General features: G+C 37.6%; 1 protein-coding gene across 2 annotated transcripts in view; it reads left to right on the forward strand.

Moving 5' to 3' along the window:
• entrep2 (endosomal transmembrane epsin interactor 2) overlaps positions 1-26,477 on the forward strand; it is a 67,134-nt gene that overhangs the window by 11,762 nt on the left and 28,895 nt on the right. For both annotated transcript variants that reach the window (XM_087793443.1, XM_087793442.1), the window contains exon 2: positions 21,649-21,705. In XM_087793443.1, coding sequence (XP_087649569.1) covers positions 21,649-21,705 — 57 coding nt within the window. The remainder of the gene's footprint in view (positions 1-21,648; positions 21,706-26,477) is intronic.

Here is a 26,477-nt window from a genome sequence, read left to right on the forward strand (position 1 = left end):
ACTATAGCTTTGTTCTTTTATTTAGAGGTTTAGCTGACCCGGAATCATACGTAGAAAATGTTCCCGCCGCAGCTTAAAAAAACATGCTTTTGTTGTGAGTCGTATTTATGGTTGAATACGTTGAATGGAGTGCAAAGTCGCAGTGTTATATCCATCCTGTAACTGCATTCACATCCAAGACGACAGGAAAGAGAGTGCCTTTTCCTGCTGATATGTCCTTTATCTGAGCTGAAAAGATTTCAACAAGTCTTTTTTTCCCCAATGGCGTGCTGCAACACAGCCTCACCTGCATCACACTCAGAAGTGCAACACCCTCACTTGTGTAGCAAAACTGTTGCCCCTCCCTTCGGTGAGTCTGCTGAGGGAAGAAAGCTTTTGTCGTATGATTTATCTGTCGACTTAGGTGGTCTTTTATGAGGATATGGAAGTGTCTGATTGCTGAATTGACATTTAGGGCCTTATCAGTTTTGTATTTAATATAGAAATTACATGGATTTCCTTAAAGATCGTTTCAAATAGAAGACTGTCCAATAATATTGAGAATAGAAAACTCACATTCAACAGGTTGATTCTTTTTCTTTGTGGACATCCCTATACTTTACACATACAGATTCAAGACCTTAAATCTTATTATCATTTCGATAACAAATGAGGGTCAAGTAGCAGATAAACGATAATAAATACAATTCAACAGTCTTTCAGTCTCAAGCCTCTTAAATTGAGCATTTGTGTGTTCTACAATATTTCCCCTTTTTTATCTGCATTCATAGTAAACACAAAAAACTGTCAATTTCTTTGCTCCCTTAAGTTCAAGGGAATGTAACATTCTTCTCTTTGAGAAAAAGGTTAATGTTATCATCAAAAATTAACTTTGCAAAAAATGTATTAATTTTTCTGTATTTTAGACACTATTTTGTTTTGTTTTTATTTCCTTAAAACGAAATAACATTATTTCTCGAGTGTCTTGATGACACACAAATATTTACATTTTAGATGTTACCTGGATTGTCTGCATAGAAACGCTAAGGCAACTAGTAATTCAAAGTAAATGCCTTGTCAGTCTCCAATTGAATTATTAAATGCTAATATGGACCTAGAGCCAATTGCTCAAACACAAGACAATACGAATGTATATTACCTGTTGGAGGACATATCAATGTTCATTATATGAATAAGATCTTGTTGAATGTGTGACAGCACTTGCGGGCCACATATATTGACTAGGCAGTTCAGACTTGGCCCTCGGGTCTGAGGTCGACACATGGTTTCAGAGTAACGTATCACGATTAAACTAGTCTTTCTAATGAAACCATGATATTGAAGACAAACACATCATGTCATTGGTCAAATTGTGCCCTGTTTTAAAGAATCTATACAAAAAGTGCAACATAATCTAAAACATGTGCTTTGGTTTCTTTTCTAAAGCTTCAAGCATGTGTTTGGCTATTTAATAATTTATACCTGGATCAAGGAAGTAAACAGCCTCACCTAGTGTCCATGACAATCAAGGTAAATGTCAACTTTCATTGATCTCAAGAGTTTTTTCCTCAGCTTTAGTAGTCTATTGGATCAATTATTAATCTCCCAGTGTACCAAATTGTCAGACTGTTTTCATCGAGCCCAGACTGCTTCAATACTGGTGGTTTTTATTTCTGATTGGATATTTAAATGAATTTAAAAATAAGACTTTCAGTCGTTTAAATGGATTATCTTGTTCCTTTCTGGCCTGTAACCCCGAAAGTGAGAGAGTGTGAGGTTTTTCTGATAAGCCCTGAGTGGAAGGATGGAGGAACACGGTTGATGATTGTGATCTCACGCTGCAGGGGAGGTTGGAGGATCTGAAGGTGCGAAGGAGAATATCGTCTTCTCGTGGAAAGGTTCTCGATGACAACGGCGCACAATTGAGTCTCTTTTATAACCAGCAATGAATCTTCTCAAGCTCATTTAAGGTGTTAGATTTACCGTGTGTCCATCAGGACTGCGGCACCGTCATCTTGATCTCACCTGATCTGATCAATGTCTTCCAGCTGTGCATGTCAATCAAGGTAGACTTGTTCAAACTCAATCCTTTACGTTGTTGGGCTTCACTAGATGTGGAAAATGATATGTAAAAACTGTAAAATAAATCTAATCTAAATATACGGTTAGCTATTTGGTCCTTCAGTGGTTACTTTCGATTGGGAGTAGCTAGTTACCATGGTAACCGTGCTGGCTGGTTGCCAGTCAGGATCATCTGAGGGAGATGATGGAATTGGGTGTGAGTGAGTCTCATGTCTATGCAACAGGAGGAGAAGAAAGTGTCGCTCAGAGGAAGAATATAAGTGGTGAAAAAAATAACCTTCCGAGAATGAGATGGAAACTGGAGGTGCAGAAGCTTCCTCACACTGCTGCTGAGGAACTTAGGTGAAGATAGAATCTGAATTTTCATGCATCAAGTCACATGATCATTTCACAGCAGCTAGAGATGCTTCAGATCAGTAGATATATTCGGAGGGATTGGCCCATGTTCTTCGCGACGACTCACCATTTCTCTGGCGACTGTTTCTTTTGTACTGAACAGACACTTTCAGCAAATGTTGTGAGGATGACTTGCCAGTTGCCCTCGGCAACACAACAGAGTCAGCGACATTTTGACAAAACCGAGAGCGATGCCTTTTAGGCGTCATGGAAGATTTTGATGGATGATTCTACAGAACTGTCTGAGCAGAAGGCTTCCTGACAGGCAACATCTCTTTTTACAAAGTGAGCTAGATGTGGTGGGAAAAAAGGGAGGAATTTGTGTGAACAATGATTAAAAAGACATTAGTTTTGTCTGTATTTATCCAGCCTTGATTAGATCACTGAAAACGATCGGTTTTCAAGTATCTTTTGTCAAATGAAATAATTATTGTTTTCCATTTCATTTTGTATATTTACTGTCAATTATAATCACAAAACTTAAAATGTATTACATTACTTTTATGCAGATACTTCTTCAACATCAGTTTTACTGTTATTGGGTGTGTCTCTATAATTGCAGAGATTGATAACTAGTGTCCCTTATCTTATCTTAAACATCTTGATAGGTCACTTAATTAACATTGATCAATCTTCAGCAAACTTTCGTGCCTAATAAAATGCCATAGCGGGTCAGATTGGGCCCCCTAGATTTGGCACAAATGATTTAGACTATACTGTGTAGGTAAATAATTGAACTGTGTTTTATATTTTTTTGACTGCACCGTTGAACATGACGATAGAAACACTTAAACAAAATGGAATTTTGGTGTACATGTGACATAAGCTAGCAGGCTAACTTAATCAAGGCAATCCAAGGATTTTCACGCTGTCATTAGTAAGTGGGTCAATGAACAGAGACCTTGAAGAATGTCCAATCCATGCATGCAGATCTCTGTCGCAGTGAGGAAGGATACACCAGTAGACTTTGAACTGCTGGAGTCGCGGCATAACTGTGACCATGTGGGCTTCAAACAGAAAGGGGCTGCCACCCTTTGAAGAAGATCTGATGTGAATGTCAGACTGTCACAGAGTCGTACCTCTGACTGGCCGCACACATATTTTCTTCAGGAAGATCTGACGCCGCACAATTATAGAGGCAACTTAAATGTGTCGTGTTAATGATGGAGCCATTAGACCTTAATGAGATATCTGGTACTTTTATTTCTCTTTTGTCTCACAGCTTTTACACTCTGAAACATTACGTATGAAATAATGAATGACAGATGTTTCGTGGCTAACCCTCAAAGTGTGAACAGTCACGACTTATGTAGTAGAATTCTCAAGCTATTATTTTAATGATGCTCTTGACTACGTTACTTTGACTAAATGACTTGTATGTCGTGGCATAATTTGGATTTAAACTTTTTTCGCCTCCTTTTTCTGCTTATGGATTCCAAAACTTAAGGATCCTCGTCTCTCAAATAGTGTCACATTCTGAATTTTAAGCATCATTATTTGGCAAATATAATAATTAAATCTGCAACACAGTGAACAGATTTTGTCAAAGTCGTTCATTCTGAGTTCAAGCTGCCATCCATGAGGATTTGAGTAGTTGAATAATGCTAGTCTTTGGCTGGACTAGCACGTATATTGTTAAGGTATTTTTAAATGTACACACCTGGACACATTGCTTACATGTACTTCTGTTAATTACAACAAAAAAAAATAACACACAATTAACATCAAATAGGATTGTGTATAACATACTCCCTGAGAAGACAGGAGTTTGTGTGTGAATACATTCACAAAACAGTATGAATGAAAGTATGAATCAAATATAATTAATTAAAACTATTTTTTGTTATTATTTTAAATGATCATTATTTCAAAATGAAAACATTAAAAACACAAATCAGAAGTATGTTATCGACTCTTAGCTGGAATTGACTTAAGAGACCGAAAGCTTACAACAGGTTGCCATGGTTACCATGTGACAATTTATTAAGTCGGATTTGGTAACACAAATTAACCACTGAGAGTCCTTTCTGAATCTTCCTGAACTAGAAAACCGCCAAAACTGGTTTCATAAACAAATGCACATTTGGACTGTGGCAGTACGGCTGGAAAAGTTTCAGTTTTTGACAATGCAATCTTCTATAGTGCTGCTTTAAATTCACAAACTAGAGTTAAACCCTGGGGAAAATAAGTGAAACTAACAAGGAAATTATCTTTTAAAAGATCCTGCTTGTTGCCTCTCGGCAAGGAGGTCCCATGGAGTCGATGGTATAGTAACTGGGTTTGTAGTAGTTATATATTTATGAGTAAGAATGCTGAGGAGTATTCCCTGGACATAAGGTTTGCAGCGCTAACATTATTCTGGTGCCCTCATGACCCGACCTGAGGATAAATGTAAGACCATTTCCTGCATTTTCGACTTGATCCGCTCTTACCACAGACATGTGCTTCTTTTCCCTTTATTTTCACTCTCTTTTGTTAGCCATCACTTTTACTTCTGGCTCTTCTCTGCACTCCTCCCTCCCACTTGTGCCTCAGAACTATTAATTCATATTCCTTCCCTGGATAGATGCTATAAAAAAGTAAAGCGCCAGGAGATAGCTGCTGTAATGATGAGGTGCAACATCAATATGACCTGACTTCAGGTTCTTTTCCGTCTGCTGTAGTTCTCATTTTTGCTTTACAGTAGTGGAGACACTTAGAATATTCCCACTATGTGTGACAGTAGGAGAATCCAAACAATCTGTTCCTGCTGGTGACACAAGCGACATCCATTCATCTTCCAAAATTGTGAATTTATGAACTGGGGAATACGCCTCAGATAATTAGAGAACTTGTTGACAGGAAGCTCATTATTATCCTCTCACCAGCATGTGTGAGACGAACACACCCTCGGCTTTTCGTCAAATTTCAAGGTCATCAGACCATCGTCGGTGTACGGGATGATTCGCACGCACACCCTCGAGCACGCTCGCGCTTTGTTTCTTCCGAGTAGAGACGTCTTCTCCCCGGTGAGAAACATGGAGTTATAACTCTGAGGCTTGCAAATGAGGAGCAGCAGGTCTCAAACGCTGCTGCTTGAAGCTTCAACTCTCTTGGCGTGGAAATGACACGAGTTTTCTTTCCGAAGCTGTGCGGCTGTTTCACTGTGACTTCCCGTCCTCGGGTTTATTGCAGTTCAACGCTCAGTGGTCGTCCCACGTGGATTCGCTGTGTAATATGTGTGTGAGGGAACGAGACATCAAGGTGCTTTATATTTGAGACAAGATTTTAACACTCTGCGTTTAAAAATGTTGCTTTGTTAACTGTTTCTCAAGAGATTCCAACTGAAGATGAATGTGTAGATAATATCTGTTTGACATTACGATACATAAGAAGTTAAACACAGTCATTCTTGTTTTTTTTCTCTTGTAATAACTGTTTTATAAGGTGCAATAATACATATGAAATAAAGTGTCCATACCAAAACTATTAATATTACATGCTAATAAAACACTGCTTAACTATATTCCAAACATATATTTAACCTCCCCTTAGAACTGAATGGCTTCACAAGAAACTTGACACAAAAGTTTGTGTAACGGGTACAATGATGTAGAGTATTCCACTGGCACACAAATATAATAAAGGAAGGAAATGTAACATGAGCGCCCTCTATGGAAATGCCATAATTAAGAAGCCGATGGACTCACTTTGTCATGAAAAGATACTTGTCGTGCCAAAGGTGGGGTTGACAAAAATATTGTTTATACACATAAAACACATAGTGAATTGAAATGTTGTTATTTATTATTATTCGGGGTTCTCGCCAGCGCCATTCAGTATAGGCGTGTTTGTGTGTGCTCATCAAAGTTACCATATGCAAACACAATTCATATTTTAAGGTATGGTTCATTTATCATAAAAATTATTTAATAACCTTATCTTGAGAATCAAAGAGATATACATTTACATACACATTACAAGTTAATCATTTATTGTATTGGATTAAAAAATGCATAAAGAAGAGGACATTGAAAAAGTAATCGCATAAATAATTGCAATATTTCAGAAAATAATCGCAATTATATTTTTTTCAATAATTGTTCAGCCCTACTTTATTTCACCAAATGTGGCCCTCAAAATGCAGGAAATTCTGCTTCAGAGTGTTACTAATTTCAAATTGCCCAGGGGGGAACCCCCCTACAGTACTTGCGCTCCGCCGTGAACAGGTCCCCCTACGTTGCATTAATTTGGTTATTATGCTTCTCAGCTTGATTTTTATCTTCTTCCAAAACATTTACTCACCAAATCCTGTATTGAAATCCATTTAAAGTTGGAATGTTCAGCCACTTTGGCAGAAAAGTCGGGGAAGGTTATCAAGTGGCTGTGGTGATATTGTTCACCATGTGGATTACAGAGATAATCCCCTTATTATTTGAAAATGTGCCGCAGGAGGCTGCTGTGACCTCTGCTGAGGTGTGATCGTGCACAGGTTTGTGTGTGTGTCTGTGTGTGTTTATGTTTTCTTTCGACACAAAGATTATGGTTTCACTTTATTTCCTCTGTTTGAGTTATTACCTCAACCAAGACAGGCTGACGTGATCTTTGCCGCTAACGGTGATCAATAGACAAACTCACTGCGGCGTCTCCAAAGACCAATATGGCTCTGCAGTAATGGAAATGCACGGCCACACGAGCAGGGCTTCCTCCCAAAGTAATCCACATCGATTTGTGGGACCTCTTTGATAAATTGAGGAGGTTTTTGAAATTCAAGTTCATCTATAGTAATGGATTTTGCACTCTGTGTGAAAGAGAGAAAAAAGATTCTATCGACTTGAAATCAACCTAGGAATAAGCGGAATAATTTAGGTTTATGACTAAATATATTTTAGTCATAGATTAGCAGGATCATCTTTTGTTTCTCTATATAAACTTTGTTTCTTAATGCCTTAGAAATAAATGCTGACACAAACACTCGCCGAAGTGAACGCTCTATCGAACTTGCGACACATGTGCCAAGACATTGACACAAACGAAGGTCAGATTTTTGATGAGTTGGTTTCACAAAAATTGCCCTTGGAAGGCTAATAGCACAGCCAGGAAATAAATGAAGCCATGTTAAGTTCACAGGTCCCTTTTAGGTAGCAGATTTAAACTGTGAATATTAAAATATAGCTCAAGAAAGTGGTGGGAGTTTTTTTTTTTTAACATCAATAATCAAAAAACAAAGTAATTTTTTTTTTTCACTAGGAATGCAACTACTTGTCTTGACTATCTAAAGTTTTAAATTTGTATGTATTTTTAACTGTGTATTATTTTGTTGTTTAAGCACTTTGTGGCCCTGGTCTGCGAAAAATAAAAACTACTTATTTTACTGTTTAGTTTATAGAGCCAGAAATATAGCCAACATAAAACAGTCATAAACTCAAGACTGTGCACTGAGACAAAAACTACATAGTAACAATTTTGTTTTGACATTTTAACTTTCTTTAGCCCATATTCAGCCAGGATGCTGTGAAAATAGCTGAGTCAGATATTTCAGTTTCTATTTGACTAGTAGAGGATGTTGGGGGCAATTCCTTCGGATTTTGAGAAAAACAAAAATCAATGTAAAGGTGATAATCTACATTGTTATGCAATTATTTGATTTTTTTTTCTACTTCATAGTGTTTTGTTTACCGGAAATGTCCCCTCAATTAGTTAACAAATAGTCCTGTAAAATATCAAATCATGTCAATATCTCACAAGTGAGCAATAAATAAAACTCAACTTGGAGGAACATTTCCACAGATGGTTAGGTTTGGAGGAACCATCTGGCACAGCAGGTCAGTCGATTGACTCATGAGGGGAATACTCAACCCTTCATCTGCTAGCCGTGCCACCCAGCAGACTCGGATCACTGCTGAGCAGCTCTGAGAGCTGAGCATGACAGCACATATGTGTGAAGAGAATCCAATAATAATCGCCATCTACAGCATCTTGTATCGTTGGTGTCCAAACCGGCAACCTTTGAAAGTTTCATTTTTTGTATCCGGCTTGAGCCAATCTGCCACCTCTCCGTGTTGAGTGTGTATGTTCTTGCGTGGGTTTACTCTGTGTGTGTGTGTGTCGAGGGGTGTGTGTGTGTGTGGTTGTGTGTGTGTGTGCGTGCTGCAGACCCTTATAACCCTGATAAAAAGTATACAAGTATCAGTATCACGATACAGTACAGGGGCAACGATACAATATATTACCATATTGTAGGAATAACAATATATTTATGGTGTTGCTCAAGTACATTCCTCTGGTGTCGCCGAAATGTACAGACCACATGACTCTTGACAAAGTTGTAACTACTTTAATTTGTTTTGAAACCAAAATATGTCATAACATTGGCTGTGTTGTTCTCAGTATTATCTTGATCTTTAAAGTATATACTTACTTACTTTAAAGGCTGCTGGAGTCGACTGTATCCTCTCGTTCTCAGTCATCCGGGATCTCGCTGGATTTCATTGTAACTTTAGCTGCAGTGGAGGTAATGACTGCCTCCATCTACCTGATGGAAGTTTAATTGCAACAGAAAAATGACCAAATGCCCTGAATATTTGCAGGTTAATTGTAAATGATTTCATTCTAACACTGACATATAAACCAGAATATTGCAATGTTTAGTTGTATGCATATTTTCTTTAGCTCTAACTCAGCTTTATTTTCTGACACCCCTAGAGAATAAGCATAATTCAATATATGTGAATGAGTTCATAGCATCAGCGTTTGATATATTCCACTGTGTAAAGTCAATGAATTTAAATAGCAGGAAGGAAATCGGGGGATGTTTCTTAATAACGTGGTTGGGTTTAATTTATTTATAGTTTTCTATCACCTGAAGGTCCTATCAACCCACAAACCATATGTGTTGCTTTATTTTGTATTTTAAATTGACAACCTCCTCTTTCTCATCTGAAACTTACATTTGTTCTTCTTCCTCTATTGTAAACTGTCAGTTTAATGACCTAAAAAATATTTAAATGCTATATCAATTTAGTGGAAGGTAGACATGTATTTAGTACTGGTTTGCTAATGTTTGAATGAAAATGATGTGGTTTTGAAGAAATGTTATATGGCAGTGTCCGCCAACCTTTTATCTTACGAAAGGTCACATAATTTGTTGTGCTTGTTGACATAAACAAAACCTGAGGCAAAAATATGATATGAAATGGAGAATATGACTCAGTATTACAACCAGTTAATTCCCATTGTATGTTATTTTCTCAAATATACAGATCTGATATCTCAAATGATACTTATGTTGTATTACCACTTATTTTTCTATGGAAACCGATTCCATGAGCAATTTTATTTGGATGTAGCACTTCAGTAATTCAGAACACATTTATCGCCGCTCATGTTTCTCGCATTAGATTTGCAGGCTTCAGGCATTCACTTTTCAGCGTTTCAAGAGGCTCGCGGTTGGTGTGTAACAAAAATCCTGCCCTTGTAATTGCTTAGCAAAACCGTTCTTTTTCAGTGGGAACATTTGTTCAATTAGTTGTCACAAGGCTGTCTCCAGTGAAGGTGAAAGCGTCACATCTGCCAGTCAAAGCTGATCACTGGCTGTGAATCCATGACAGCACAAAGGAGTTATTTAGAGGTGGGATGGAGGTTGTCTTTGTCAGATTCATCATACCTGGAGGCGGTTTAACAACTTGCGAGCCGGAGGATTTATCGCACAGGTGTTAGAGATAAATCATCAAAAACCATCTTTTGTTTATTCAAACCATGACCATTTTTTAAAAACATTTCTTATTTATTTCATACATTTACTTGCTTAATTGTTTTCTTCATATGTGATTTCAACGATCATCAACACATAATGTTGTGTTATTTGAGCATAATAATGTTTAACTTTAAACAACAACACAGGTTGATTGTACATACATGTGCATTTTGACATTAGGCGTATAAATATTAGCAAGAACCTCACGATATGATACTTGAGCCATGATATGAAATCAAATCATATTCAACAGTATTTTCTGGACTATAAGGTGGACTTGGAATCCTTTAATTTTCTCTTAAATACTAACTTTGAACATATTTAATATGGTACAAGGTAGAATCTTTCAAAATGTATTAGTATGACTACTTCGAAGCTGCACTGCTGAATGCATTGTTGGAGCTTTTGTTGAGTAATACAGAGTAATATGTGATGGTATGGTGCTTCAACTAAATATTATGGTCTGTGCAGAAAGGCCCCAAAATGGCACCTGTTAAGAGAAATGCTTACCAAGCAGATTTCACACTAAAGGCCATCTGTCACGCTTAATGCTGCTCATAATCCTGTGCACCTTATGTATGGAAATGAATATTGTGCCTTATAATCCTGTGAACCTCATAGTCCGAAAAATACAGTATCATGATATGTTACAATATCATGATAAGATGTGATACGGTTAACTGCATTTTTGTTCATACATTCAAGGTGAGACTAGAAGTAATTCAAAGTAAAGATTGAAAAAAGGTGTTTTCTTTCTCTAACTCATTTGTTGTCCTCCCGAAATTCTTCAAATACCTGCTTTATATTGCGCAATTGTTTGAGTCTATTGAGATACGTTGTAGTTACAATACCTTGAGTGTGCATGTACCACACAAAATGAAGTGTGAGTTGTTCCAAATGAATTGGAATGAATGCTATTCCAAGTCAGATCTAGACCAGTTATGACATAAGTAACTGTTCAAAAGTACTGCTTTCCTACCACTTACCGGGCCTCTTTTATTTTCTTCTCTTTTTGTCCTGTAAAGCCCTTTTGAACCGGGGCTGGGTTGATGGTGACAACTTGAGATTAGATTCTGTCTTGTGTAAAAAGGCAATTCTGTGTTAATGGAGTGAGACCAACATGCTGCACATCTGGGCTCATAAAGGCCTGGTTAACTGATTAAAGCACAGTCACAGTGGCAGTAAAGCCCGCAGCTTTAATCAGAGCGATACACAACCAGCTAATGCCAGCTGCCTCCGCTCACTGCTGTCACCAGTGTTTAGATGTGTTTACTCTGTGGAAGGAGCAGTCGACGCAAAAAATAGCAGCACATGAGACCCACTAGTCTTTCTTCTAGTGTCACCGCTGTTAATTTCTCCTCTGGCCCGGACAATAAACCAGCTCGCTGAGCTTAGGATTCATGAATGAGGGCTTCTGTTTGATCTATTTAAGCTTGTAGTCCTAATCATAAGCACAAGCTTTCACATTCTAATTGTATTATTTTCTGTGTGTGATAGCCCGCCACGTCGTGCGTTGTTTTTTCTGTCTAGAGGCTGGTAACACTCTTCTGGGCTCTCTTCACTTGTTGACTGATACGCTGTGTGTTGTTTTTACTTTTGGAATTTGTATTAATATCAACTATGTTAGGATAAAATGAAGATTTTTTTTCTTCTCAATCATAAATTATATCTATATTTACAAGGTTATACATCATTTTAACTGTAACCTCTTGAGATACACACTTTTGTCTGCGTTTTGAGTGCTTTAAACTTCTTATTTGTAAGCTTCTATAGAAGTTTTTTGCCGTCTTGTTTTACTGAAGTGGGTAAATTCTCATGGGCTTTTATTCTTCCCACATTTGGGTAATTAGTTCAAACTTAGTTATTTTTATAGGAATCCTGGTTCTGAAAAGAACTTTTTAAAAACCTGGTTTGAGGATGCAGATTGATGAAGACTATAAAATAAAGCTCCACTGTAGTAAAACCCATTATGGTCTTTTTTGCTGAGCTTATTCCACACATTACATCGAGTAGAATCACAGACCTCATTACATGCACAGGTAGATTAACTAATATTGGAAACACACCTGTTTCTATCAGAGTTTGTAAAAGGAAAATGGGCTGATAAATAGTTTCATAAAAAATAATTCATACATGAGAACTCATTCACTTCACAACACAACATGGACGGCAATTCTCAAGGATAGTTTTTTTTAGAAATTCTCAGCTGTAAGAGTTTGTGTTGTGAGGACGACCAGTGCCAAGGTTTTTTCTCAGGATGAAGGTGAGATTGTGGATCGAGGCACAAACGTAATTTTGTCATACACCGCTTCTGTCCACTCAGTGAGGTCCCCGGTGAGCTCTCAGACACAGTGTTCTATATTTAAGGAAGGTGTCTCTCCAGGCAACAACGTCAGAGGAGCCGCAGTAAAGTGCAGACCTTGTTGTCTGAGGTGACATTGCAGTGATCATCACCTTTTTCAAAGCTCAGCATCAGCCCACAGAAACACTCTTGTGTTTGACAAGGATGTGCACCTGAGGACACACCAGCAGTCATCCTGCTTTTATCTTTTACAGAGTTCAACATTCCTTTTTTTACTTGACAGCAGCCACCGTGAAACAACTTCTGATGTCAGCTTCATTGACACACGTGAAATAGTCTAGTACTGAGAATCACGTTTAGGGACTCCTTATGTTTGTGATATTATACAATACTTACCGTCATAAGTATTGATAATCTTTATGTCACGCAATTACCTGTATTATGTGATATTAAATTGCCACAGCATGGAGAAATAAATCAAATTCTAGATGCTGAAAGAAAAAAACTTTATCTCACTCTGTATCTGTCAAGACCACAGATCAAAAATCTATCGCTGTAGTGGACCATGGTTCAGACAGCTAGACTTTAATGCTGATTCAGCAACTGATGTTCATGGATTTGATGTGGTTTTCAATCTAAAAAAATAGTTTTCAAACATATAGGAATGAGTCAAACTTTGTTTCTGTTGACGAATCAGAAACCTATTTTTGAACCTTTTGATCATCTACATGTCCTCCTTTTCCTTGTCCTTCTCTCCTCCCTTTACCTGGTATTTCCATCTCCATCCTTCTTTGTCCAACATGTCCCCCGTCTCCTCTACTCCCCCGAGTGACCTCCCCAACCTCTCCACACAAGCTGTCCCGCTGATATACTCATTCCTGGTCCTTTACATCCTGTTCTGTTCCAAAGAAAAGTCGTGACTTTTTCGTCTCTAAACCACGTCATCTCTTACCTCCTGCCATTAGAAAAGTGTTAGTTTAGGTTCAGCGGAACATTCTATATGCGCTTAATTCCTTCATGAGCTCCATGAAGCTCAAAGCTCGCAGCCGCTGGAGCAAGAGTTATGTGATTATTTTACGCCTCAGAACTCAGCGTGGCACTATTCTCGACATCAGGTAGCAGCTGGTGCGACTACACATGATCAGTGAAATGTAAATGCTGTGAAGATTCAACTTTTTATCTGCAAATGAGAAGTGGCAGGTCATGTGTGGACGGTTAAAATGTGCTCATGCTTAATCTGGTGTTGAAGGTTTGAAAGAGGAAGCGACTCTGTTATGTTATGCTACTTTTGCTCTGGGTTTTTAATCATTCAATCCATTACTGTGTCTGATAAAATCTTGTTTGCAATCAAACCTAATAGTTATTCAACTGTAGGTTGATGACTTTGTTTGTGTTGTGTTGGCAGAAATGTAGGATTTCTAGAGGCTTCTTGCATTTTTCGTTCAGTGATAAAACACATCATGGATGACAGCGAGGATGTTATTTTCTTGTTCCAGTGCTCGCTGTGTTGTGTAATAGCAGGGGTCTGCAACCTTCACTGGTGAAAGCCATTTTCAGCAGCTTTCTCCCCAGACTCATCTGGAAGAGAAAAAACATTTTCATGCCTTAAGTGAAAACAATGTTTTTATACATCTGCACTAAAACACCCCGGTTTTACTTCATTTTGTCAGGAGTTTGAAATGTTGTATTAAAGTGTCACCTCCTGTTTCATATTTGTAATTAAATATATTATTTCTTATCACTTTATTCATCGTGGGTGTGTTATATATATATATTTTTTTAGTTGTGGCTCAGGTGTTCGCTTTATATCAGACTCAAGAGGCACATCGTGGGCAGGCTGAATAATTAAGGATATTAGAGAAGAGGTTTTTATACAGATTGAGGAAAACTGGTGAACAGGAATGTAATCAAAAGGGATATGTTATATATTACTGTGATATTACCAACTATTATATACTGCATGTGATCTCTCTAAAATAATATACAACCAAACCTATAGAAAATAAAACTGAAATAATATAGCTGAATATAACATGTTTTAATGTAAATATATTATTAGTTTAATATTGCACTCAAGAAGATAGACTGTTTGTAAACTGTGTGTTTTATTAAAGGAGTGGGCAAATAAACCCTGAATAGGTCCACATTATATTAGTGGTGGGCATTTCTATTTCCTTTATTCTGTGACTATTGTGAGGGGCAATCAATCAAAAATAAAGGACAATTATTAAATCAGGAAATAGAATCAGGATCATTATGCTTAAATGGCAATAAATCTTACAAAATTACAAAATCATAGGACAACTCAAACAAAAACGCACATTTCATATAGGGAAGTATAATAAATGATCAGAAATAAATACAACAATTGTAAGTTTGTACATGATTTTTTTTCACATAAATACAGTAAAAGGGGGTGTGGCCCCCCATCTCTGTTCTATAATTTTCAATTAAATATTCATTTTCATTTTAATTAAACTGTGAAGTATCTTGAGGTAACCTTGTTATAATTTCGTCACTTTAAGTAAGACTAAATTGGAGAATACGAAGAACAGATCCCAGCGCATCAACAGTGGGTGAATCACAGTGTGACAGTGGCAAAGAAAAACTCCCTTTTAGGAGGCAGAAACCTCGAACGGAACCAGACTCTCTTTTTCACACATTTTTTAAACTTTTCATTGTAGGTTCAAGAATCACTCACAAAAGGTAGAAAATGAATTGAATACAATTTAAATACCGATCTTGTATGAGGTTTTCTTTTAATCATCTTTGAAGGATTGCTTTATTTCAAGCACAGTGATTGGTTGTTATATACTTATATATGTAATAAATGATTAAGTTGAAACATTACGATTATTTAGGGGGTTTTGTTGTTGCTCTTCTAATTAAAAGAGGAGTGAATGAGGCGCTAATCTTGTGAAATGAGTTTCCTTCCATGTGTCCCTGGAGTATTATGTATTTATGCTTTTAAACTATGGAGCACTAATGAATGTGCATTAAATAAAGTGGCATAAATATTCTTGTACACAATAAAGGCAGATATGTTTTGACTAGAGGAAGAGCTCAGATGCCTCTTCTTACAGATATGTATCGATTAGGAGTGAGAAAGTAAATGTTTCCTGGCAAAGCTCCTCACATCGATCAAAGATGTAAAGTAAATGCCCACGTCTCAGTTTAATAGAAGCTTGTAAGCGGGAGCAGGACCCTGCAGACTGGTCAGCCGCTGTAATTCTACTTTATTGTTTTTTTTTATGGCTGGATTGTCACGCCGTGAGATTCCAGCTGAGACCAAAGCTTCATTCATAGATTCAGATTTTTTTCTTTTTCTTCAGAATTTCGGGGGTCGGTGGATAAGACACGCCCCCTCGCACACATACAAACCGCAGCGGCAGCTGCCCTGGCCAACCTGCTGTTGTTCCGTTGTTTCTATGGCAACGGTGCTGAGGTGCTGCTGAAAAGCGAAGGGATGATGCACAGGATGGGGGAGGGTGAGTTGGAAGCAGGTGGTGGGTGGGGAGGAATGGGAATACAGAAGGAGGAAGGTGTTTGAGGAAGGATTTAGATGCTGGTATTGATGGAGCAGCAACACAAGGAGGCTGAACACGCTCGTCTGCTGCTCCATCAGCTCACGAAACCATCGCCACAGAGTACTGCTAGTCTCCGCCCGCCAATGCATATTCGTACCTTCTTCCACGCTGAGCAAAGGAAGCCTGAAGGTCACAGCCAAAATTGCCTCACAAGCATTATGAGTCCAGCTCCCATGATGCAACTCATCACCTCCATTTGTCTACACACTCGTGTGCAGAGATCTGGTTGTCAAGGTGAAGCATGGAGGGGATTTAGAAAATGTTCAGAGATCTTCTCGAAGAACCTTTTATTAGACGCCATTATGATGCTGGCTCGAGCAGGACAATTGTGGATTTATTCACGCGTCTGAATATAGAAGACTGAGATGGCCAATTGTGCAATAATCCTCTGGTTATAAATAGACAACGTGGTAACAAAGACATCTCAGCGATAAAAGATCTACAGATAGCAGCAACTCTCCTGACTCACTCACATGTTTCAAATGTTGAATCTTCCTCTCCAAGATGCAGTACGTCCCTCATCATCACGATGTTTGAAAATATTATTTTATAAAGTTCTCTACCGTCTGAAATCTTGGCGAACGAGAGGTTACAAGGGCCGAGTCCATTATGACACTTCCTCCAGCCGGCCGTGATCACGCCACGCTTTTTATACAATGAGTCCCTTAGAGATGGAGAATTCTGGGATTGATGATGCAAAGTAAAAAACCTTGATGTTTGACCGATCAGAGCAGAGTGGGTGTGGTTATGAAAACAAGAATTAATCTCCAGAAAAACAAAGTGTTTTCAGTGGGCAAATATTTCAATGAAAAAAGAGTTTTGTACAAACAGACACATACTGATGATACAATAGAGTCCAACATCTATTTAAGACACACTTAAATCAACACATTAGTTGAACTTTAAGTTCAACATTTGCCAGGAGCCAACACATCATAGAGGTTTTTTATCGATTGGATTACCGGTATATGCTTTGATTCATATTGTATTGAGAAATTATCCATGGTGTAGGTATCCACTATTTCTGTGCTTTTCTACTTCCAAATTTCATTTTTTTCCCCCTAAACTATTTTTGACTATGAAATATGTTCCAATGATATAAAGCCGTTTATCATTCTGTGATTAAACATGTTGGCATCTGTTGAGTAATACTAACTCTTTTCAAGTCAAGTTTGTCTTCAGAATATCTGTGACAGCAGTTCTGATCTAAAGTAGATTTCTCCCATCTTCAGTTTGTCGCTTGCTTTTCCCATGAGAGACACAAAATAAGAGGGTTTCAGTCTGAATTCCATTAAGGTTCACATTTAAAGTGAATAATTATGTTAATATATTGAAACCTTAACAACCAATGGTGCATCCCGTCTAAATGATGTATACACCGACAATTTCCTGGCTTTGGAACCAGTGATGTCTTTGTCTGCGAGATAAAAGACTAGTTGATGATGAAATCATTACAATTAAAAAGAAAGAAACACAAAAATATTTTCCCAGAATTAATTTGTCATCTTAAGTTAAGCCTTGCGCAGTAAGAAACATCGAGAGTGTGTTTGTGAGGGTGTGTGTGTGTAGAGTCTCTTGTCGAACCATGTGTCAGTGTGTATCTCTACTGAAAGGAAATCATTACAGTTGGCGGTAAATGGCCACTACACAGTAACCATGACGACCATACTGGTCCCATCCATCTTACTTGTGTTGTAGTTTGACGAACGACCGGCTCTGTGTCCCGCCTGTCACTCTCAGTAATGGCTTCTTTGATTGGTGCCGCCCATAAATATCCAAGGTTTTATAAAGAGTGACTCAATAATTCCATTTGTGAATTGCAGCACTGATCTGTGCACATTGTGTAGAAGAACCGTCTGTGTGTTGTACCTGATTCTGTGAATGTATGTGGTGACTCATAAGGCAGTATGTGCGACTACATTAGCATACATTGTTTCCCAAAAAGCCCTTTAATTAACTTCCATCTGCTGCTGCTGGTGTCCTGTTAAAACCATGCTGTGTACACTTTCTCTCACATACATGAATATTTCATGAACGTAGATAATCGCCTGCAGCTTCCATCCTTCCGCACAATTCCCATTAAAATATTTTCTATTATAACAAACTGAAAACAGCTAATTAACCTTCCTGTGTTCATATAAAGAGATTGTAATTGTTGCTTCTTAGCTGTGTCATTTTAAATCACACAAAGGTCAAATAACTCCAGTGTCAGTTTTCAGGATATTGACCAAGATTTATTATGTTTATGCATATATTGATGACTCAGCATCCCATTTATTTAACAGAAAACAGCAAAGAAGAGATGCTGTACAAAATTTGGGTTCTTCTTTTGAGATTCAATTTCAACAAAAGTTTTACTTTTCTCAAGCTCAAGAGTTTTAAAAACAATTATTGAACACTTGATTTTCTCAGACATCATTTTGACTGTATGTAATGTGGCTAGTTTGGCCACCTGAGGTTGCAAAAACATTGCGCTCTAGTGGTGGGAGGTCATCACAGCAAAGGTCACAAGCTTGACCCAATGAATATGTTTCCCATGAGCTCTTGCAGTAGATCATATGATGTGTCGTCCCTAACGTGTGTGAGCCAATGTTGAGCTGCTTCTATTAAATATGCTGTTTTTAGTATTTCTGAAATTATCCAATTATTTTCTGTACTAAATTCTAGATACTGATTAAAACGAATAGATGAAGCAGGACCTCATGTGTCGTTCAAAACCTCTAAATAACAATCAATCAAACCATTTTTTTTTCATGGAAAAATGTCAGTCCTACTGAGACCCGTCCAAATCTAATTGTGTTGTGGAAAATTAAATATTTAGTTATTAGTCTCAATTTTTTTTTAAATGTATTTATCCAGGTTAGTCTCATTGAGATTAAAATCTCTTTAGGAAAGAGAGACCTGGCCAGGATTGACAGCAAACACAGTTACACCAACAAGTTCAATATTAAGTGCAATAGTACAACACAAGAAGAAAACAAACAAGATTACTGATTAAAAACATTCACAATTTCCGATAGAGTCCAACGTCAAATTCCTGACAACAGCCTTAAATTTGTTAAAAGTTGCTGTCAATGTCACTAGAAGACGTTTTTTAGGAACTAATAAACATTGCAAAATAAGCCAACTCTCATTTTCTTCTATTCGTCTAGACATTATTTATATTATATTGGTTGCGGTTTCTAGTAGAGGTGGTCTCGTTTTGTTTAGCTGGGCGAGCAAACCGAGCGCACCTTCACTGGAAACCACATCCAAAGTCCCTGTTTTAAAGTTGGTTCTGTTTAAATATTCTGATTTTTTAAACAAATACAATGTAATACCTCTATTCTAGTCTAACAAATGGTAGTAATAGTAGGGTAGTACATTCTTCAAAACCAACTCCCTGGTGTCAATAATGTAAGAATATAAATCATGTCTAAACAAAATAACAATGTCATGTCCGTACAATCCTGTTAAAATAACCATTTATTTTTTTATTTTAGTTTTTCATCTGAATAAGATATTTTATCTTGAGAATTCAGCCAACATTTATTCAGCTATGAAGCTCATATTTCCAAGCAAATATTTCTTTAATCATAGGTCATGATAGCAAAACCGAAAAAAATTGACAAACTGTCAAGAGAGACCGAATGGTTTGAAGCCACTTGTCAAATAAATTTCATTTGACTCAGAGGACACCAAAGCTATAAAGAAATTCAAACAGAAGCTGGATGTTAGATCAGATCAAACCTGACCTGATTTATAGGTGTCAACTGAATATCATTACAATTACAATGGTATTTCAACAATATTATGGAAAAAGCTTGAAATAAGACATGTCAGTGTCTTTTCACCCGCTTGTGTGACTTGCTATGTATCTTTGAGCAGCAGTGACTTTGACTTTCTGGACCAGTCCTTTGTACGAGCTAAATCCGCTTTTTATCTTTAGGCTGCATTTATGCTGGCCAGCATCCCCTGTGTGTGTGTGTGTGTGTGTGTGTGTGTGTGTGTGTGTGTGTGTGTGTGTGTGTGTGTGTGTGTGTGTGTGTGTGTGTGTGTGTGTGTGTGTGTGTGTGTGTGTGTGTGTGTGTGTGTGTGTGTGTGTGTGTGTGTGTGTGTGTGTGTGTGTGTGTGTCCTTGAATCTGCATGAGTGTGTTCCTATGGTAGTACGAAGGACACACAGGGAGCCATCACACACAGACCGGCAGTAGGTGGCAGTTTTGAAGCTCAGTCAGTCAGAAGATTAGAGAGAAAATGACATAAAATATTGGGGTTTTATTTTCATCGTCCTACTACCAAAGGTTCAGTGTGAATTATAAAATAAATACCAACATGTTAGAGAGGATAAAAAAACAGATTGTGTCGATTTGCTTGTGCATTTATCTCATGTCATATGTAATTCTTTAAGTATTTTTAAATAGAAAGTGGACCTTGTTTCTTAAACGTATTGAAAAGATAGCTGTTTCTTTAGTGTACAAATGAGAGATTTTTGCAATGTTTTACCATTATCTAATAATTTTGATGCTTTTTATCGCTAGTATAAGTGCATTTAAGCATATATATTTATCATGCTTTATTTATATGTTATAGTATGAACACCTCACACACATATTGACATCCAAATTTGATACAAATCAAATAAGAAAAACACAACTAGTATATAAAGAATTTAAAATCCAGACTTCATATACCTTGTGTATCTTGTGATGATTTGTTACATCAATGGCATCTCTACAAAACCATTTTAAGACGTGATATGTCTCAAGAGCTTGATTAATCAAATCCATTGTATTACCTGTTGCTAGATATGATGTTGTATCAGTTAGAGTATCAATGAGAAATAATGTTCTTACACAATGTCTCTGATTACTAGTCATTTGAATCAAGTGACAAATACAAGCAACAAGCTATATCTGGGTCAACGTTACCGTAGCTTGGATGAGGTTAACATGTTATTATTCATTTATTAAGATATAGTTTTAAAGCAAAAACCACAGATGGTGTTGTCCTAACAAAAGAATTCCCAACGGACACGTGTGAACTAAAATGAAACCTCCATTCCTTCCCGTGTTCTTCGACTGAAAGAGCAGGAGATTGACTCCAGGTTGACACTCGATGTAAAAAAAAACAGGTTCTTTTCATCTGCGGGAACATTGTGTGACTACACAGGAGCAGAGAGGGACACTGGGATACAGAGATGTGAGTTCTATACAAGCAGAAACCGGTGAAGGGGATGAAGTAGTTGTCCAGGAGAGTCTGTGCAGGAAATTGAGAGGTGGAGCGATATGAAGGGAGCATGTTGGTGTCTAATGGAGGGGGAAGAAAACGGCATCACAAAAGAGATGCACCAGAGGAGACGACTAGACGTGTGGATTCACAGTCGGTCAAATTGCAGCTCTGAATGATTTATATAATATATATTCATAATTTCTTTCAAACATATGTAATGACAGATGGGTGAAAAGGAATTATCAGAACCATTACCGTGTCATCATTACCAACTGTTGCTGTAATTCATTAAACATTTTTATTCATATAATTATAATTATTATCGTATAATTATTGAGAAAATGTTTCTTCTCTGCAGGTTCTGCTCTCTGGGCTGATCGGTGTGGTGTCATGGAAGAGGCCACTTTCTCTCGTGGTAAGTGGACATGTTGTTTTTCTCTGCTGACAAAATTGATGTAATTTGGGAATTAGAGAAGAAACATAGTTTATTAAATCTCGTATCAATGGACAACAAGGATCAACCTGGTATAAGACCCTCATTTTGTCCCTTAAACAAAGTCATTTTAAATGAATATATCAATAATTATGTTGTTGTACAGTTCGATCATAACCATGTTCAATAGCATTAGTATCTTTAAACCTACTTTTTTCTAAATGTACCATCTGACACCAGAGACAAAATTCTTGTTGTATTATTTAAAAAGATATATATATTCAGATATTTTTTTACATTTTAACTTGATGTTCGGTAGCTTCTGAAGAAGTATTGTCCTGCCACCTTGTTTTCAATAATTCATACTATTACAGCAACCCATCACACGTATCGTGGGGCTAAAAGGCAAAAGTATCCCTCAAGGTGAAGCATCAAGACAACGTTAAGTAAAAAAAAGTATAGTGAATATTTTAATCATGGGAATAAATCATCTTCAATTGTGAAACTCACAGATTTTATTTGTATATTTTGACTGCAATTTGAAGGCCTCGTGCTTTTAGTGGTTTCTTCTGCTGCAGCATTTAACCTTTTTTTTCAAGTTCCAATTGTAAAGGTCAGTAACTGTTGAAGAAAGAAGAGTATTCACCAAAGACAGTGTCTTTACAGACTTCCATACAGAGAAGGAATATTACATTTTGCTGGAAAGAGTCAAGAATTTAAACATTCGCTTCAACCTTGTGTTAACTTTAAACTTTTGTCAATTCCAGACTATCTTGTTAAGATGATGATTGTGTTTTAGATTTGGTCCTCACCCTTAGAAAATAGTCCCTTATCACAACAACACATATTGTTAGCACTTCTGTCTGGTCTTTATTATTTATTTTGTCAAATACAGCTTGTGTATTTCTTTACACGTCGACTATTGTTGTGTGCGTTTTAGGGGGTTTTCTTCCTGGTTAGTTGAAAAAGTTAACAGAGTGAATAAAAATATGAAAACATAACAAATCATGTCTAAGTTTTGTGCACAATTTCTGACTAAGAAAAACAAACAAAATCAAATAAAATCAGATGATTTTCCATCTCGTTGAGGAACATGTTTCTGCTTGGATTGAAATCTTAACATCTCATTAGGTAACACACAAAGCACAAAATTGTCCTAAATCCAGAGCCATGTAGGGAAGTTCACACGTGTTGCACACGTCTAGGAGAAAAGATCACAGTCAATCCGAGAATATCTTCGCGTTTGCTTCTGTTGTTCCGCTACTTGAATATATACACGTTAGTTCAGCAACAACAGCCACACAATGAATTGACAGGCCATGAATAATCTGATCCCGTTCCTCCGTCTTCTCGCACCTGCTCAGACGCCGCACATCACTCGTCTCACTGTTCTGTCATCACGCTCCATAGATCTCCTCCGTCTCCTTCCTCCCATCATATTTATGTTACATGAAGGATTAAACACTTCACAAGATCAAGTAAATCAAGACGCGGGTAAAGAAATGTGCAAAAACAAGTTATTTTAAAAGATGATGTCGTCTGTAATTTCTGCCTGTTTATGGTTGAAAGAGTAAAAGTGTGTTTGTTTTCTGTGACTTCTTATAATGTTGAGTTCCAACAGATGAAGCGAAGTAGCCAAAAAATAAAAAATCTCTGCCTAGAGTCTCTTTTGCCTTGGCAAAGAGGCACCGGACGATGTGCCAACAGTGGGTGTTCAACGCTGTGATTTATACAAACTGGAGTTCTTCCAAAACCGCAATACTTTTTTTTTAATGTATCAGCTTAATTTATGGCCCAGTAGTGATTTTTAGGATTTACTTCAAACCCCATTTTTCATGGGGCAACAGTTCAATCCAAGCTTTCCTCTACCGGTGAGTCTTTCCTCGTGGCTGTGCATCGCCTGGAAATATGGCACAATAAGACACAATCTAAGAGCAGACCTGGAAGATATTTCCTAGATGCAATCATTTGATTGCGTTTTTAGATGTGAGAAATGTTTGGGGGGTGGTTGGTGTAAAGGTGACCCGGAGATAACACAAGGGAAACCACAGAAAGATTGGTTTTCAGGCCTCCGGGTCAACTTGACCCTGAGAAAAAACAAGGGATACCACAAACAGATTTGTTTCCTGGCCTGCAGGCCACCTTGACCCAGAGATAACATAAGGGATATCACAAACACATTTGTTTTCGGGCCTCTGGCTCAAACTGACCCGGAGAAAACACAAGAGATACCATAAACACATTTGTTTTCGGGACTTCGGGTTATAAATGTGTTTTATGACACATTTATAAAAGAATAAATCTCATTTTAACCAACGCAAACGATTTTAACATCATCTTTATATTGCCCTCTGTCTTGTTTTCCTCAAGTTTTATATTTGCGAAAGTTTTTCTCATCATTTTTGCTGTCAAAGTCTCATCAACGCGTGAAAAAAACGGCATCTTGTTAGCGAGCGTTTGCTTAAAACACCAAGTTTGTTGGTTAAAAATGATTCTGGTTCATACCTCCTGTCACTAAGGTTGAAAGTGTTGGATCGATATGACCCAGTTATGAACCCGCCTCCGAGGACCTCTCCAGGACCACAATTGTTAGGATTCCAATCACACTCTCCTTTGCAGACATTTGGAAAAGCTTGTTTACCACAGCTGTGTCACTGCTTTTCTTATATATAGCACCCAGACGTGACGTGGTAAAAAAAAGAAAGAAAAAGTTGTGGCCACTAGATAATTATAATTTAAATCATTCACTTTCTCACCACCTGGAAAACAGTGAAATTAAAATGTCGAGAGCGGGCAAACCGGCAAAACATCACATACTCAAACACCCAAAACTGTGTAGGGTGCTACCAATTGAGCTAACTAACAAATCAGTGGGAGGGTGCCCCAGCGCCCCCTATGGGCCAGCCGCCACTGGTTATGGAGTGTCTTGCGACTGTGTGGCGGGGTTAAGGACCAGTTACGTATAAGAGTCAGTGTGGAGGACGTGACTTCTGCACACAGATGCCTTGGAAATAACCCTTGCCAAACCTGTATCAGTAAATAAAGCAGCCGTGCTGCTCACTCCTCCACAGCATTAGTGCCACAACAGATTTACTGTGTGTCGCTAAGAGCTGAGAGGAACTAGCCTTACCTGCAGTGTCGCTCAGGGTGTGATGGATTATGTCTTCAGAGGAAGACACGATGACAGAGTGGGAGAAGACGGCGGCGAGTCCTTGTTTGGATGAAATCGCTGCATTTCAAGGGCAATATTGCTGTCTAGGAGTATCTGTTCCTTGTTGTTTGTGGAGAGGCTGGTTTCATTGCTTCAGTAAATCACTGTTCTACTCTGTGAAGTGTGTCAGTGTTTCTCATTGAAGTCAGTCACACTTGTTATTCAGAATCCAATATTTCCTTCTCCCTGGCCAATTATTAGGATGCAGACGCATACTTTTTTGAATGCCAATTACACTAAACATGGAGACAAGACATCCGTATAAAAGCTATTATGACCAAATTAATAGTTAGCTGAGAAAATATGATGTTAACTTATACTTTTCTAGCCATTGCGACGCTTGACTAATAATGAACACGTTTTATGATGAAGATTAAACCCTAACTACATTTAAATAGCCATGACTTAAGGTAAATACCCTAAATATGCAAAGACCCCTATCACGTGTCTTCCATTCTAACTCCATTTCAGATGGATTAAGCTCATAGTCAGGGAACTGAAAATCCAGATTAACACAGCGGATCATGCAAATGTAAGTTACACTATTAAGTCTTAGGGACATCTCAGTTACAATGTGACGATGTCTTGAACTGCATTGATACACAAATGGTAATATTAAAATGTAAGGTTAGATTTTGACATGAAGAACCCTTTCTCTTTTCATGTATATGTATTGTATCATTATCTAGATTCACTTTTATAGCAACCTGTGACAGCGACAGTTTTCACCCCTTTTTGTGACGCTCTTACAGGAACAAAAGGCAAAACACAGTAATATGTGACAGAATTAAGGAAATAAATGGTTGATAACACAAAGACAAACTTTAAAAAAAATCATTATTGGATGTTGTAAATAAGTTATTAACCTTTGTGTTATCTCTGTAACACAATATTTAAAAGTATTTAAAAATTAAACTGAATAAACTTAAACATTATAATCCTTATTCTGCATATTGTAATCTATTTAGTCATCCGAAAATAATACAAACATTAGAAGTTAACTATAGTTTTAAATTAGAAACTCAAACTTCCATCTGGCTTCAGGAATGTTTTGAAGGTTTTGTTGCACAATTGCACTGCTTCTAGCCACTGACTTACAAATCCCTGATGCGAATCTCCATCATGTGCTCTGCGTGTTGTTAATATTCTGTATTTTAGAGTCAGTAGGTACAATTGTTATAGCCTTGAAAACTGCCACTGACCAAGCCAACTGGTGGTGTAGTGATGCATGATAGAATCCTGGCAGAGAACTTAACTTTGCCATTAGTCAGAAATCACTGAATTTGTTTTATTGATTCGACTGTTCCTTGGCAGAGGTTTGCCCTGTCTCAGTGCTTTTCTGGTTAAATAAATGATGATCAGTGGTGCATCAGTTTTTGCATCAACGCATTGTTGCCATTTTTTGACATGATGCATAAAATTTAAAGGAGTCTAAATACATTTTATTAGCTTCATTTAAACACATTTGTGTGTGTGTGTGTGTGTGGGGGGGGGGGTGTGGGGGTGTGTGTGTGTGTGTGTGTGGGTGTGTGTGTGTGTGTGT

This window comes from Callionymus lyra, chromosome 6 (assembly GCF_982586985.1).
Source record: "Callionymus lyra chromosome 6, fCalLyr1.hap1.1, whole genome shotgun sequence".
Lineage (NCBI taxonomy): Eukaryota > Metazoa > Chordata > Actinopteri > Syngnathiformes > Callionymidae > Callionymus > Callionymus lyra.